Raw genomic sequence first — 16445 nt, forward strand, 5'->3', positions numbered from 1 at the left:
ATAGAAATTCTAAATGTTATTTCTAGATTAACAACATTCTTTCTTGAAGTATTATACTACACACTAGATCAATGGTTAATTTTACGCGACAGTAGTTAACGCAAAATTATATCATACAATTGTAAAACAATAAGTAAAATTAAATAGTAATCTGTTTCTCATAGTCTTAAATAACTTTAAATGGAAATATTAGGCCAGGAAAATGAGCTGGGAAATGACCATTTCGCGACTTTTTGTTTCGACAAGCTGAATTTATCACTATAGATGCTAAATATTATGTACAGTAACATATTAGTTTCCACAGTAATAAAAATGGGGATAAAATTGTTTACAGGGTAGTTAATTGTATAATTTTTACGTTAATTCACGTTTTTCGCTTATAACTTTCTTCCGTTCATTTCCACGAGAAAACAGAAAAGTACTTTTTTTTTGTCTTCAAAAGACCCACAAAACTAGAATTATTAATATTAACAGAAAAAAAATATATAAACATATCATTTTTTTCTCTTAATATTTATAATACGAGAACGGACGCTACTTGACGATGTAGTCCCAAGTAAAATGTGGAAACAAAAATGTCTCTTTGCAGCAGGTGCGATTAGTGTTTGTCAAGGGTGACAATAGGACAACAAGAATACAGGATATTTCTTTAACAATTACAGTATATCCGGTATGTTTCTTTGTATTAATTATATTTGGAAATGTTATTTTTAATTTTTATCTTGGAAAATTGTCGATTACTAGCTGTTGATTGGTTATTTGGGGTGCAATTCACACAACACGCACAATATCAGCAGTTTGTGGGAATATCTCTTCCGTACCTGGATTTCTGGTTGTTTAGCTTCATAAAAATTGTCTTGTTTTGTTTAAATTGGCTTAATACCTATAAAATAAAGTAAAAAAAATGCGCGAGTTAATAATAAAATATGTTTTTTTTTATAAGTATTGCTCTCGAAAAATGGGCACCCCGTCATCTATAAAATTTAAATATATACATAATTTTGAAGAAATAGAAACCGGGACACCCTGTATGTAAACGCTTATAAATATGACCTTGTTTATGACGAATATTTAAATGAATTTGTAAAAATGTGTTTTCCCTTTGTCAGTAATTTCTTCTTAATTAAATTAATCCGTAATTTTTCCCCACATTTGTATAACAAGTTTGTAGAACTGTAAAAATAAAGAAATTACAAATTTTGCCGAACATCGTCCATTTTAATGAGATCCGATTTTTACATGTTTACATTTCGTTAGACACTCTTTTCGAATCGCTAATTAATGCGTTATTTTTACACGATTGCAAATTAGTCGAGGTTTTTCCGGTACATTTTATATTTTCTTTCTTGTGCATCCATGACAACCAGTATTTTCTATTCCAATGCTTTTGTAAAAGGGAAATTAATTTAATCTCGCCCAAAGCGTTTCTGGTTGTAACACCAGTGTTCGATTTTTGACGTAATTACAACCACTTAAAATGTATAAACTGTTATTTCTACGGTTTGTTTGTCTCTGCAAGCAATTACCTTTTAATAAATACAATCGACTTTCTACTACAAAGGAACATTCTTAGTGCACCTTGCGAATAGTAATATATTGCCCCTTCTTCCTGGTAAGTCCCTGCTTCCTGAGGTACATTTGCTCGGAGTGAAACTGATATGTATGTAACATTTTCAGTTATAGGCCTAAACCAGGGTGGATCTGTTTTGAGGGGGATGTAAGAGGGGGCAAGCAAATTTTTTCTGGATTACCTTCAGTAAAACTCACATAATAAAAGTGTAGATCCCTAGATCTGAGCGAGGTCCGGAACATTTTCAAAATTACAAAAATGTTTAAAAAATTTAAAAATATACCTGTTTTATTTGAGTTTTTTACTTATATCTTGAAACCTATGCATTTTGGAAGAATATTGAAGAGGAAGTTTTAGAATTGAATTTTGCACAATATACTGTACGTTAAAATTGTTTAAATTTATTACCGATGTTGCAAAATAGCAATAATTGATGAGAAAAAGGCAAAATAATCAAGTTTTTTGGATAATTTTTTAAAATTATATTTTAATTGCTCCGAGGGCATTCTAATTTTGGTAAAAAAACTTTAGAGTATAATAAAACAGCACATCAAATTTCATTAAAAGCGGTTCTATAGTTTTCGCAAAATAATTGAAAAGTTTTGAAAAAAAATGTCGAATTTTCAAATAATGCATTTAGATACTTGAAATCTTTTTCACATAGAAAAGACCTTTCAAATGGTTTTTGAATAACTGAAATCGGTTCATTAGGACGGCCACAATAAATTTTTAAAGATAACACCCTTTTTTTATTTTTGAACAATTAGATTACATTTATCGATTTGTAAATTAGTTTTTCAAAAATTATAATTTTAAAGCACTATTTTTTTTTAATTTTATCAGTATTTAACAAAAAAATTAATTTCCAAATAAAAATATATTTTTTAATTTGTTTAAACAAAAATTATTTAAATTTGTAATAATTATAACTAAATATATTCATATTCAGAGTGTCGAAATATATACGTAAACAAATTTTTTCATTGAAAAAATGCAGTAGCATAGGGTAAAATATACAGTATATTTAATACATAAATAATAAACTTTGTTTATAACAAAAATACGTGCAAATTAGATAGTTGGAATTCAGTCTCGGAGCGAAAGCCCCCTCCCCCACTTTTCATGTTTTGAGTCACTTTTCGCGTGTGCGAGCGACAGCTTTTCCGCTGTTTTATCTATGTTGCCGATAACTTATGATATGAAAATTTTTTCCAGCTTAGAACTCGGAAAAACGAAGCCACTGGATCAAAGATTATTGTTAAATTGTTTATAAGTTAATAAACTTTGACCGCTTATATCTCGAGAACCGATAACCGTAACTTTTTTTTTAAAGCAACGTCTTTCCAAGTACTTAAAAATTATTATTTTTGAAAAAACTAAATTGCAAAATGATAAAAATGTAATCTAATTGTTTAAAAACAAAAAAAAAAGTGTTAATTTTAAAAATCTACTGTTTCAAAAACTAAATGAAAAGTTGAGCGGTCTTTTCTACGTGAAAAATTGTTCAATTATCTAGATGCTTTATCTGAGGCTTTGCAACATTTTGAAAATTCGAAATTTTTTTTTTAATTCTTTCAAAAAATTATTTTGCGAAAACTATAGAACCGCTTTTAATGAAATTTGATGTGTTGTTTTATTATACTCTAAAGTTTTTTTACCAAAATTAGAATGCCCTCGGAGCAATTAAAATATTTTAAAAAAATATCCAAAAAACTTAATTATTTTGCCTTTTTTTCATCGATTATTGCTATTTTGCAACATCAGTAATAAATTTAAGCATTTTTAACATACAGTATACTGTGCAAAATACATTTTTTTCCACTTCAATAGTGTTTTTTTTTCAATATCACCTCAAACATGGCTGAAATGAAACAAAAACGAATTTCCAATATTTCGTTTTTTTTTTCAAATATTTTGAAAACTAATCATATTAGCCTTGATTTTTAAGAGGCATAATGTTGGTCCCCTGACTATGCAACTTTGCCTCCATTTAAGCTAGTTCGTATCTCTTACCGTTTCTAAGATCCCTGTAGTGAGAAGCGAATTTATAACAGCCTGTATTTTTATAGTTATAGTAAGTTACATTCTAAAATGCAGTAACGTAATAATAGGAGTTGCGGTAAAGTTAAATTTCCAATGGCAAACCGATATTTACAATAACTAAAACTACGGTATATCATCAGGAACAGTGTATAATGTTCATCTTGGTCTAATTCTGTTCACTTGGTTCTGTTGTTTGATATTTTTCTCTTATTTGTTCTTCCCTAGTTGTATTCCTACCACCATAACGTGAATTTGACAAAGTGTAGTGTCTTATTTCGTTTAGTACAGCCTTCTCCGTACGTTTCGACATTTTACATTTCGATGATTCCATCCAGCAAAGGAAAATTAATTTAATTTTTCTAAGGGCATCTCTGGCAGTGGCATCACCGTAATCGAACACGTTGACGCAATTAAGACCACTTAAAATGTATATTTAAATGCTATTTTAACGTCGCGTCGTGTTCATCTTAGCAAGAAATTACTTTTTTAACGGATACAGACACTTCATGTTGCATAAACTCAACTGCGGAAATGTCAAATAGGGCACTTTTATAAATACAAATCGGTCACTTTGTATTAGTATCTGGTTGGTTTATGCAACATGTGACGACAATTATTCCTTGAAAATATACTTTACTTACTTACACACGAGTGTATTTTTCTACTATCAACGTCGTGTAGTTGAAACATTTTAAAGGGATGATAAGGGGTGATGCACTATTAAAATGTGACAGAATGTTTTAACCCGTTTAAAACTTTTCTCATTCTTGTTAGTCTTCAAAAAACTTTGTCGTTTTACTCGTTTTCAACAAAAACACTAAAACTAATACGTACTCTAGCTGTGTTATTTAAAATCATCGAAAATTCAAACGTTGACTATGAATTTAAACGTACAACTTGACGATCAGGAAAAAAGTTGGAATAAGAATAATTTAATAGAAAAACAAACAACTTAAACAACAGAAATAACACAATTTCCACTGGTAAGTTATAGAAATGATTCAAAATGAACACCGTTTTCTCTCAGGCATAAATTGAAGTCTACTGTATCCAATAACTGCTGATTGTTTCTAATGAATGTGCATTTATCCGCAATATAATTCCACAACTCGAGACTCAACTGGTGAGGAATACACAAATTCTTTTAACGTTCCCCAAATAAAGAAGTCACATATGTCGAGGTGACGGTCTGGTGATCGTGGAGGCCAATTATTTCCTCCTCCAATCCATTTATGTGGATACTAGTGGTTAAAAAAACCTCTAACAATATTACCAACATGAGGAGGTGGTCCATCGTGCATAAACCAATGTCCCAGTCTGAGTTGTAGTGGCACCTCGTCAAGTAGATCCGGGAGAGTGTTTTGGAGAAACTCTAAATAAGTTTCGCCATTTAGTCGATTCGGTAAAATAACTGGACCAATTAAATACCGATCAATAACACCGATCCAAGCATTTATTTTAAAATGAGGGTTTAGCTCGGAATACTCATGATAGTTATGTAAATTTGTGATACCTCTGCGGGTGAAACAAGCTTCATCAGTAAAGAGAATTTTCTTTTGAAAATTAGCCTTGTTGTAAAATAAACTGACAGAAAAAATCTTCTCCGATATTTCTCAACACTTCTTCTATAGTTTCCTTCACAGAAACCTAACACTAATAGCATGTCGACTTGTTCGCTAAATGAAAACTTCCCGGACATTTTCAAAACACTCAGCAAACAATTACTAAAATTAAATAACTTTTTTCCTGATAGTAGTTGACGTTTAAATTCATAGCCAACTTGAATTTTGTATGATATTAAAGAACAGCTACAATATGTACATAATATGTATATAATATTAAATACGAATATACAATATGTATATAATATTTTAATATTAATTGTATGTATTTAGAGAAGCGTTATTTAGAGACAGATTGATAAATTTTTCAGTTTTTCTGCCTCGTCCACCATATCTGCCACGAAACAAAATAAGTCCATGCACAATACAGGCTGTCGATCTCCTCGAGTCCAACTAACATCAAATACTTTACTACAACTACTTTTTTTGTATGTACCTAGTATTAGTTTCAACATCTGTTAACATTTATTTTAACTGGTATTCATCCCATTCAAAACGGATGAGCTTCATTAATTAAATACGCTATGCTCATTCGATAGTAATTCTTCTCGAGACTCAGTTTTAAATATTTCTTTTCCTTTCTTTTCAAATGATCTAGATCGTTCATTTATAATTTCTACGGAGAAAATATTTGCTGCTGTTTTGATCATATTATCTTGCCATGACTTTGTTCGCCTTCTGCGTGTCTTCTTAGTGTTCGAGTTCAAATATCCTCGTGCTCATCCTTTTTCCACATCTCTTCCCACGACAAAACCATCTTAATTTCCCTCGCCGAAAGATGTTCCCTGTAGCTTTTACGGTTCATACTTTGTCTCAAAGTATTACCTATTACCTGGTTCATTATAATCCGAACGATCCATATGTTTTTGTGATTTTCTGTTCCAATGCTTTAGTCAAAGGAAAATTAATTTACTTTCGCCGCTAGCGTTTCTGAATGTGACACAACAATTCGATTTTTGACGTAGTTACAGGTTACAACCACTTGGAATATGCAGAATATTATTTTAACCTCATATTCCCCTTTGAAATTAATTAATTGTGGAAACATTTCTCTATTACAAAAGAACACACTCAAATGCGCCTTGCGGAAATATTTAATAACGTATTTTGGTAACATAAACTAGTATTTGGTATCGATTCACATTATCCACATCCACTGTGCAAGTTGCTTATACACAATCACTTTTCTCCTTACAATGTTTGCTTTCGAAGATAACCCATAGATTTTGAGATTAAGCTGCTGCTATCACTTCATACTAATTAAAGGAAACACTTCTCTACGATATCATGGTTTTTAGGATTGTATGTGTGATGGTCATCATGAGTTACAAACATACATGCACATCTTTGGCCTTAGCTGGGAATCTTTGACCTGCCTTTGTCGATCTCGGGCTCTGTGTCGACGAGCCCTAGAGAACACCTAGGCTAGTCCTTATGTTCATTTTGGGTCTTGCTAATTCTAAGACTGCTACGGATAGAACAGTTCTGCAATGGTTTGTGTAACTGGACGCATCTAACGTTTAGTCGGTTTTAACTGTCGGCATCTTCAGTGGCGTAACTCTGAAAAAGTTTTTTTAGATAGGACCATACTTCTTTGATGGTTCTTTAACTGGTGAACGGTATAACAATCGTTTGAGCGATTTGGAAGAATTAACAATTAATTCACGTTACCTCATTCATGTTACTGTTACACATTTGTTTTCAAATTATATAATGTTTACATATATACTTTGTAACAGTATGCGTTACGCATATGACGTATTCAAAACATGCAGAGCTTGTATTACTTACACAAATGTAACGTGTCTGTCTGTCTAATATATGATGAACTATGTATTGTTTCAGACTTGTATTGCCAGTTCCTATGTACCACAACGACTACAACATTTGGTCAGTTTTAAAAAATTGTATAGGCAAAGAATTAAGTAAAATAACCATGCCCGTTGTATTTAATGAACCATTGAGCTTCCTTCAACGTATCGCTGAATATATGGAATACTCTTACTTGTTGAGAGTGGCTGCCGAACAGGAAGATCAATTCACCAGGATGCAATATGTTACTGGTAAAGATTTTTTATTCGTATTCGTTTTCATGTAGTGCTATTTTACACTAAAAAATGAAGGTTGAAAAAGAGAAGTCGGAAAACCAACGTCGAAGTTTGAAATATACTAGGCTAGACAGAAATTAAGGGATATTAAAAAATCCCAAAATTTTGGGTGATTTTCAAAGAGCTGTAACTTGGAAGGAAATGGTCGTAGAGAGAATAAAAAAAAGGAAATTGAAGCGTCAAGCGTCTAATTTTCTGATCTGCAGTTTAAAATTTTGTAGCACCAGCAGTTTTTGAGTAATCGTAAGAAAATCAACCGAAAAAAAAATTGTAAATTTTTGCTTTTTAAATTTGTCGTTTTTGCTGAAAAACAATGTAATAAGCAATTTTTCACTTTTTATTAATTTTATTGTATTATTATTAAGTATAATTGATTGCTAGTCAAAAATGAGCCCATAGGCCTTTTTAAAAAAGCAAAAATTTACTAATTTTTTTTCCGTTGATTATTTTCTTGTGATTAGGTACTGAAAAACTGCTGAAGCTAAGAAATTTTAAACTGCAGATCTGAAAACCAGACACTTGAAGCTTCAATTTCCTTTGAACATCACCCAAAATTTTGGGATTTGTTTAATATCCCTTAATTTCTGTGACTAGTGTATATGCGTATAAATTCGATCAGCTTTAAATAGAAAAGTAATAGATTTCCGACTAAAACAAAATTGTATTATTATTTACTGTACAGTGTGTACTATTCATCAGGAACCGACGGGTAGTAATCGATATAGGAAGAACCATATGTAAGAAAAAAAAATTTGCGGGACTTTTTCTTTCTTCTACTACTTGTGGTTAGGTTCTTTTCAAGTCCCGTACTACCGCTGCCTTATCAGGCGTCCCATTATTCAAACCTATTTAGCAAGTAGCTTTGTTCTTTTAACAAAGTCCAAAAGTTTACTTGCCGACACTTTTCTCAATTTCTTTTTCTCGGGATCGTCATTCTACTACGTTCAAATCCTGGACTCTCACTCAGGGAAGCCACATCCTCATCAGCGACAGTGTCCCGTTATAAGTCTCGTCACTTTCTTGAGTCGAATTTTATTCAAGCTCAGCAACCAATGAAGTCTCCTTTTCGTCAATGATCTTGTGTCCTGGTACCCAACACTATATCTAACTATGTTAGTGGTAGCCAGTTCAATCAGTATTTGTGAATATTCCCACACATGTTTTGAACTTCCCTTGTGTGTGTCTAAAACCTTAATTGCTACTTGTATCCGTCCCTCTGGCCATTTTGGAGCCATCTGTAAACCATACCAGACTCCACCTTTCCATGATATCAAACATTTCCTCCCATTTGCTCTGGAAGTGAAAGCTTGGAACCCGCTTGGTGGTCTGTTGTGTTTTTTGCCAACACACCACAGGACCAAAAAATATGTATTTTAAGTCTAACTATAGAGGCATACATCCTTCCAGTCCCCAGACTCTGCTGATGAGGCGACGACATATGTACAATGTCTGCTTCGCCTTACTTACCACTTTGTCCAATTCCAGGTAAGCTTGTCAACCATCCTAGATATTTAACCTCCCTGGAAAGCTGAACACACTTCTCCCCTAATACTGGTTCAGAGAGCCCAGTCAAATTTCTTCTCTTGGTGAAGGGTACTACGACCCTCACACCAATCATTTCACAATCTCTGAGACGACTATAAGAACGATTAATTGTTAAGTTTTACTCATAGCCTTCTGTGCTTGCGGGACTAGATTTGGATGTAAAAGCAATGAGTGGAATTTGAAAAGCAATAATGGATTTTATTTAAAATAATAGAGCGTTGATCATTGACATCAGTAACTAAATTTTGATTTATTACACACCTTTCCTAAGGCCTTTTCATATATCGATCGCGTCGGTTCCCAGTGGAACACACTGTACATCATACCACTTATATCGACTAGGTTTCGCTGTAAGTGCCCTTGCCTCGAACTGGGAACGTCTGGGTAAGCCCTTCAATCCCCTTCTTGGAGAGACCTATGAGCTAGAGCGAGAGGATTTCAGAATCATCTGTGAGCAAGTCAGCCATCATCCTCCTGTGTCAGCTTTCCACGCGGAGAGTAAAGACTGGGTTTTCCACGGATCTATTCATCCGAAATTGAAATTTTGGGGGAAAAGCGTGGAAATCCAACCTAAAGGAACAGTTACTGTGGAGTTTCCAAGGTATATCCGGTAATCCTTTTTTTTTAATAAAGAATCTATTACCAATTCTTGTAGACTTAAAGAAGCGTACACTTGGAGTAACGTCCAGTGCTGTGTGCATAACATAATTGTGGGGAAACTGTGGATGGAACAAGTTGGAAACATGGAGATCGTTAGTTATGCTACAGGGCACAGAGCTAATTTGACGTTTAAATCGGCTGGAGGGAACAGTAAGGATCTGCACAGAGTAGAGGGTTTTATTTCTGATAAATCGTAAGTAAACTAGTTTCTAAATTATGTTAACATAACTTAGTTTGCGGTATAATTCAGTCTTTGTATGGAATGTCCCAATGTTCCGTATATATAGAATAGAAAGTTGTTTCGTTAGTCAAGTTGCAAAAATGTTCCTCTCCGAAAATAATTAACGAAAGTGGAGCAGCACACGGAAGCCATGTTGTGACGTCATACCACTCGTTAACGAAATCAAAACCCAATAATTTTAATAAATCTTAATAAAACCTTAACCCATAAACCCAAAATTAATAAATACATATTCCATAAACCCATAAACCTTTAATCCATGAAAAAAAACCCATTAACTCTTACTCTTTAACCTATAAACTATAAACCCATAAACACATACTCCATAAATTCATAGACCTTTAACCCATTACCCTAAATAAATCTTTGTCTAATATGTTCATAACCCATTAAGGATCGCCCCATACATCATTCCTTTTAATTTTAAACTCATAAATCCTAAACCTACAGCATATTTCCATCAACTCAAAACTCATCAGTCCAAATCTCATAAATTCATAAATCATGAACCCTTACACCAAATCTATAGAGTCGTAAATCGATAGACACTAAAGACACGAGCTCTAAATCTGTATACCCATTACACATTTTTTTATATTAAATCAGTTATACTTTGCCAGTTTAAAAAAAAACAATTAATATAAAAAACATGGGTTTAGGGGTTAATGGATTTTTATTTTATGGGTTAAGGACATATGGTCAACGATTTAGGGTGCATAGTCTATGGATTTATGGATTTAGGGTTTATACATTATAGTTGCAAAAATGTTATTTTCAACAATTCGTCTCCGAAAATAATTAACGAAAGTGGAGCAGCACATCGAAGCCGTGTTGTGACGTCATACCACTTGTTAACGAAATCAAAACCCAATAATTTTAATAAATTTTAATAAAACTTTAACCCATATATCAATAAACACATATTCCATAAACGCATAGACCTTTCCTCCATGAACTCTAAATCTCTGCAAGTATGTCCTTAACCCAGAGAACAAAAACTCATTAATTCTTACTGCTTAACCTATAAACTATAAACCCATAAACACATACTCCATAAATTCATAGATATTTAACTCATAACCCTACATAAATCTTTGCCTAATACTTCTTCACCCATTAACTCTCGCCCCATACATCATTCCCATTAATCTTAAACCCATAAATCCTAAACCCACAACTCAAAACTCATAAATCCATAAATCATGAACCCATACATCAAATCTATAGACACTAAAGACACGAGCTCTAAATCTGTATACCCATTACACAAATTTCTTTTATATTGAATCAGTTATACTTTGCCAGTTTTAAAAAATGATTAATATAAAAAAAGTTGTTAATACTAAAACCATTTGTAAGGGGTGAGAGTTAATGGGTTTTTGTTTTATGACACATGGGCAAAGATTTAGGCTATATAGGTTATAAGTCTATGGGTTTATGGATTTAGGGTTTATGGCTATGGGTTCGTGGTTTATGGGTTGCCAGATTTAACGTTAATGGGTCCAAAATTAATATGCCAAAGTACAATGTTTAGTACATCCTAGTATTCTATGAGTAATTCCCCGTAGATCTTACAATCATCTTCTGAAATTTATACAGTCATTAGACTGCACTCACTAGACTGTGGCTTCCTCTTTGTCCTATGTAGACCTTTCCGCAATAGCAAGGAATACTGTACACACCTTCTTTACAGTACTGAATACTGTGTTGATATTCCTCTTCTTCAAGATTGATTTTTTTACTCCATACCGATTCAAAACTGATTATTCTGAGGGAGGTCCAACTTTTACGGAAAAACATTTGACTGTTTTATAAGAAATACAACCCAGAGCAAGTTTGACTTTATCGTTCGGTTACAGTTACTTTCTAAATATTATTTATCTTTACGTGATTTTCATTGGAAAAGTTTGAAGGTACATACAATTAATAATTGCCTGATTAATGGATAGAGTATGAGGGTTCAACCGAAACACACTGAAAGTTTTGTTTGATAGTGCGTTATACAATTAAGTCGATGAGGTACATGAGTAGAATCTCGAGAGCAGCGGTTTTTCTCTGCAATTTCAGGACTCGAAGATTATTGGCGTTCTCCTATCAAGCTACCTCAATATCCGGTTCGCTACATAGAGTAACCAATAATCTATTAAGCACTTAAATTATTCCAGAGGTAGTTTGACTATCTTTCGAGTGTTCTCAATATATTAAGCTGGCTTTAGGCTCAACTGCAACATACTCGAGTTGATAATCTCTAATAGTGCCGTAATTGCCAATTATTGGCACTGTTAATACTTTTCTACCTTACACCAACATACAAGGTGTTTCAGTTAATACTTCCCATCTGTAAAATATCTGAATTAAAAAAAAAACAAGAAAACCCGAAACACGTCGATTTTATCGATATCTGACGACATTCTTAAAAGTTATTTTAATTTTATCTAAAATAAATTAGAGAAAATGTTCAAACTGTCTTGCTTGCATGTTAATACAGGCTTTATATCTTCTTAAAAATGAGTTACATGCTCTCCTAAATATCCAAGAATGTAGAACTTGCAAGTTCTCAGCTGATTCTGTATACACCAAAACAAAGTCCGCCCCTGAATTAACTCAAATGATAAACATTTCTACCAAATTGTTTTTAAAATGTTGTACTTGCTCTTTTTTAAACACCCTCATATTGTGTTTACTCTCATTCTTTTCATTTATCTTATTTATATTTATGGCTATATTTTATGGCTAATAACGAAATAAAACGGCTTTCAGGAAGCGCAAGTTGTACTTCGTTTACGGGAAATGGACAGACTTTTTGAGGTGCACAGACTACCGCCATTATGAAGACTATGTAAAGGAGAACCCGACGAAATTCTGCTCTGGCAACTCGAAGAGTAAAAGTCCAAACGATTCTCCTTCCCACACATCTAGGAAGGTTCTTCAGAAATTAAACAGCCTCAAAGTTAGTTCCTTCAAGAATTCCACACAGGAAGTAAGTGGAAGGTGTCAGAATACGTGGTGATTTATTTGAACGTGGCAAAAATAAAAAACAGATGAATGTCCTCGTGCAAAAATGTTCATAACAGTAAAAAGAAATACAGGGTATGGTGAGTATAATCTATAAAAATTAAACTACATAAAAGCCTTATACGAAAAAGTTCTATTTTTACGTTTTTTTCGTAAATTAAAGTTCAATTATGGATCAAAATATTTTCTCTGGAACGGTCCTGTCCATGTCCTGTTCAAGTATACGGTTTCGCAATTCTTCCATCCTAGCAATTGGAGTATTGTAAACAAGTGACTTCAAGTGACTCCAAAGTCCATTGGAGTTAGATCGGGTGACCGAGGTGGCCACGGCACAGGCCCAAAGCGTCCAATCCATAGCTGAGGAAACATTTCATTCAAAAGTTTTGTTACTTCTCGTGTACTGTGTGGGGGAGCCCCATCTTGAATATAAAACATGCGTGCTCGAACTTGTATTGCCACATCGTCCAATAATTCAGGCAACCGGTTCTCCAAAAAGTCAGTATATGTTTGTCCATTTAGTCGTCGTTCAAAGAAATAGGGACCCACAAGTACATCGCCTATTATGCCAGCCCAAACATTTACCGAGAACCGATGTTGAAAATGAGTTTCCCTAATCGCGTGAGGATTTTCATCGGCCCATATGTGCATATTATGGAAATTCACTTCATCATGGGTAAATGTCGACTCATCTGTTACACAAACATAAGCAGGAAAGTATACTTGATTGGCACATTGCCGTAAAAACCATCTGCAAAAACGCATTCGTTGATCACAATCCGGGGGTAAAATCTGTTGAACTGGTTGCAGATGATAGGGGTGCAACAGCTGGCGCCTTAAGATGCGATGTACGGTACGAGATGAGGTTCCTACTTGCTGTGCGAGTCGTCGAGTACTAATTGTGGGGTCTTCGTCAAGATTTTCCAACACTGCATCTTCAACATTAAGGTTCACTTGCTGACCACGTCCTTCTCCTCGAGGAATAACACTTCCCGTATCTCGCAGCCGCTGAACGCACTGTAGGATTGTATTTGCACATGGGGGGTGACGTTGTGGCCATCGTTCCCGGTACAACCTAGTCGCCGCGAGCGCATTTTCTCCGGCTGCACCATACACTAACACCATATCGACACGTTCGGAAATAGTAAATGCATTGTTTTCTCGGTTCATTGTAAAACTAGTTTGTGCACAAACTAAAAAATTAAGCAAAGTAAGAAATAAGAATCTCGTTTTTAATGTAATCGGCACGCTATTCTTATTTTTTACTTCTTTATAAAAATTACACTGTCACTATCGTGGAATTACAAAATAAAAACTTTTGTCTGGAATCTTTCACTTTTTAACACTGATGGGTCGATGGACGATGCTTAATATTTAATAATTAAGTGAATAATGAATTCAATACAAATACAAAATCAGTTGACTGCACAAATTTTTTGACAATGTAACCTAACCTTCTTTTAGTATTACTAGTATTAGATTATACCGACTTAAATTATAAGGTTGCATCTCGGGTCGCATAAAAACATTTCCAAGTTTTTAATAAATAACACAGGGTCGGCCTTAATTTTCGTTGAATAAATGAACTTTAATTTACAAAAAAAAACGCGAAGATAGAACTTTTTCGTATAAGACTTTTCTATTACAAATATTATCAGGAAGCTGTAGTTTAATTTTTATAGATTATACACACCACACCCTGTATAATAAAGTAAAAATACATATGTGAGAGACCCTTCTGAACGTGTCGCCTATGGATATCGTTTACTTAAAATTGTGTAAAAGTCTTCGGGTAGATTTGGCGCTTAGACCTGACGTCTTCCAGTGCCTGTACTTTCGATAACAGTTTCAAAAAATTATGCGATGTTGCCAGATTTATTAAAAATATTAAAACAAAATAAATGATTTACATTTCACAGGCGTAACATTGAGAATTAGGAACTCCATAAATTTTGCTAAGTTCAAATAAATCACCTCTTGTAGAATTCGGTAGTTAAATATCTGATTTCAGACCGCGGATGAATGTGGAACCGACTCCGCTGATAAGACTGTCCCAAAAAGTGATTCAACTTACTCAATCGACATTCCCAATTCCGCTACAATCTGGAAAGTCAATCCTAGACCACCACAGACTAGTGACGTAAGAACATTTCTTGCCTCAGCCCTGAATTCCTATAACATATTTTTTTTCAGTATTATCAGTTCACAGAATTTGCAATGTCCTTAAATGAACTAGAGCCTGGTATGAAGAAAACCATTTGCCCTACAGATTCCCGATTGAGACCAGACATAAGGAAGTTGGAACAAGGTGATATTGACGGCGCAGCCATAGAGAAGACCAGATTGGAAGAGAAGCAGCGGGATGCTAACAAACATCGTAAAAATAAAAAGACCGTAGAATGGATTCCTCGGTAAGGAGTAAGGCTTCTGTATTGCAACTTTTGCATCCCTCCAAAGTTTTTGAGTACCTACATTGTGGTACATTTGTTAACTTCTCCCAATGCAGCACACAGTAAACACTTACTTTTTTATACAATGGTGTAAATATAAAACAAAGAAAAGGCTCTCCAGCTGTTGTGTTTATAATTGCATTCAATTACATTCACATAAGCAACAAAAAATAAAAATTAAACCGTCTTTCTGTCATAGGTGGTTTTTTCAAGGCGTTAACCCTTACAACAAACAAGAAGATTGGCTGTACAACGGAAATTACTGGAGAAGACAATACTCAGACCCCGACATATTTTAAGCAGCACTTAACTGGGTATCCAACTGGATTTATGTAGTTTCGGGACAATCTAGCTTAGAATCCCTTGATGTAGTCTAGTTCGATGTCTGCGTAAGTGCCAAAACAGCACATGGTTCATAACTAGTAAAAGGTACTGCTTCGAAAAATGTTCAGTTGTTCCCACCGATCGTATTCCTTGTTTCTTTCTATTTGTGGTATTGAGGAAACTGGTCAATTTTAATATAAAAACTTTAGTAAAAATCGCAGTTGTAAAATATATAGATGAAATAAATAACAATACATCTACATTGTGATAAATATGTATAGAGATAAATCGAAAACTTAGTAAAAGTCTCAACTAGTCTATAAAAATGTAAGGCAATTGACTAGTCGTTAATAACATGTTCGTTGCGATGAATATTTAACGCTTTAAAATGTTCTGTCAGATTCGGTTGATATCTTTGTTTAGTTTAATTGCTTGTATTAGTAGGTTAAAAAAAAACATTGACTAGATGATGCAACATGATCCATGCCAAATCACTGAGGATGTGAAGGGATCATTTTTAATTTTCCTGATTTTTTGGTATTATTACCCGTTTAGAGTAGGTTTCATGAATTTTTTCAAATTTTTGTTTCAGTCCTCTAGAAGTTTGAATATTTTGGGTAAAATATATTCAAATATCTGTAACTTGGCAAAAAACTAGATATCAAAAACTTTCTTTCATTTTGTTTATATTGAGATGTAGTTTTATAAAAAAAATAATACATTTTTATTCTTTTATATTTTTTAAACCAAGGAAGTGTTTTTTGAAAAAGAGTGGCGCTTTTTTCTTTTCTTCGAAAAATTCTCAAATATGGCAATGTTCAAAACAAACTTTTATTAGTATTGAAAAAAGAATTGGAATTTTTAGTTAAT

General features: G+C 33.5%; 1 protein-coding gene across 1 annotated transcript; it reads left to right on the plus strand.

The window, feature by feature from the left end:
• The first annotated feature begins 7004 nt into the window (after positions 1-7004).
• LOC108916156 (oxysterol-binding protein-related protein 2) lies at positions 7005-15586 on the plus strand. The gene is made up of 8 exons (XM_018722368.1): positions 7005-7015; positions 7081-7298; positions 9231-9489; positions 9544-9741; positions 12550-12769; positions 14813-14941; positions 14995-15212; positions 15451-15586. Exons 1-8 carry the CDS (start codon positions 7005-7007, stop codon positions 15548-15550), a joined length of 1353 nt encoding a protein of 450 aa, XP_018577884.1. The 3' UTR covers positions 15551-15586.
• Positions 15587-16445: the final 859 nt, after the last annotated feature.

The sequence above is a fragment of the Anoplophora glabripennis genome, unplaced genomic scaffold (genome assembly GCF_000390285.2).
Source record: "Anoplophora glabripennis isolate ALB-LARVAE unplaced genomic scaffold, Agla_2.0 scaffold2, whole genome shotgun sequence".
Taxonomy (NCBI): domain Eukaryota; kingdom Metazoa; phylum Arthropoda; class Insecta; order Coleoptera; family Cerambycidae; genus Anoplophora; species Anoplophora glabripennis.

What these genes read in the sequence shown, in the direction of transcription:
- LOC108916156 (XM_018722368.1), top strand. An exon ending in CAGGATGCAATATGTTACTG is followed by an intron (nt 7,299 to 9,230) that starts GTAAAGATTTTT and finishes TATATCGACTAG; the next exon opens with GTTTCGCTGTAAGTGCCCTT. An exon ending in GACCACCACAGACTAGTGAC is followed by an intron (nt 14,942 to 14,994) that starts GTAAGAACATTT and finishes ATTTTTTTTCAG; the next exon opens with TATTATCAGTTCACAGAATT.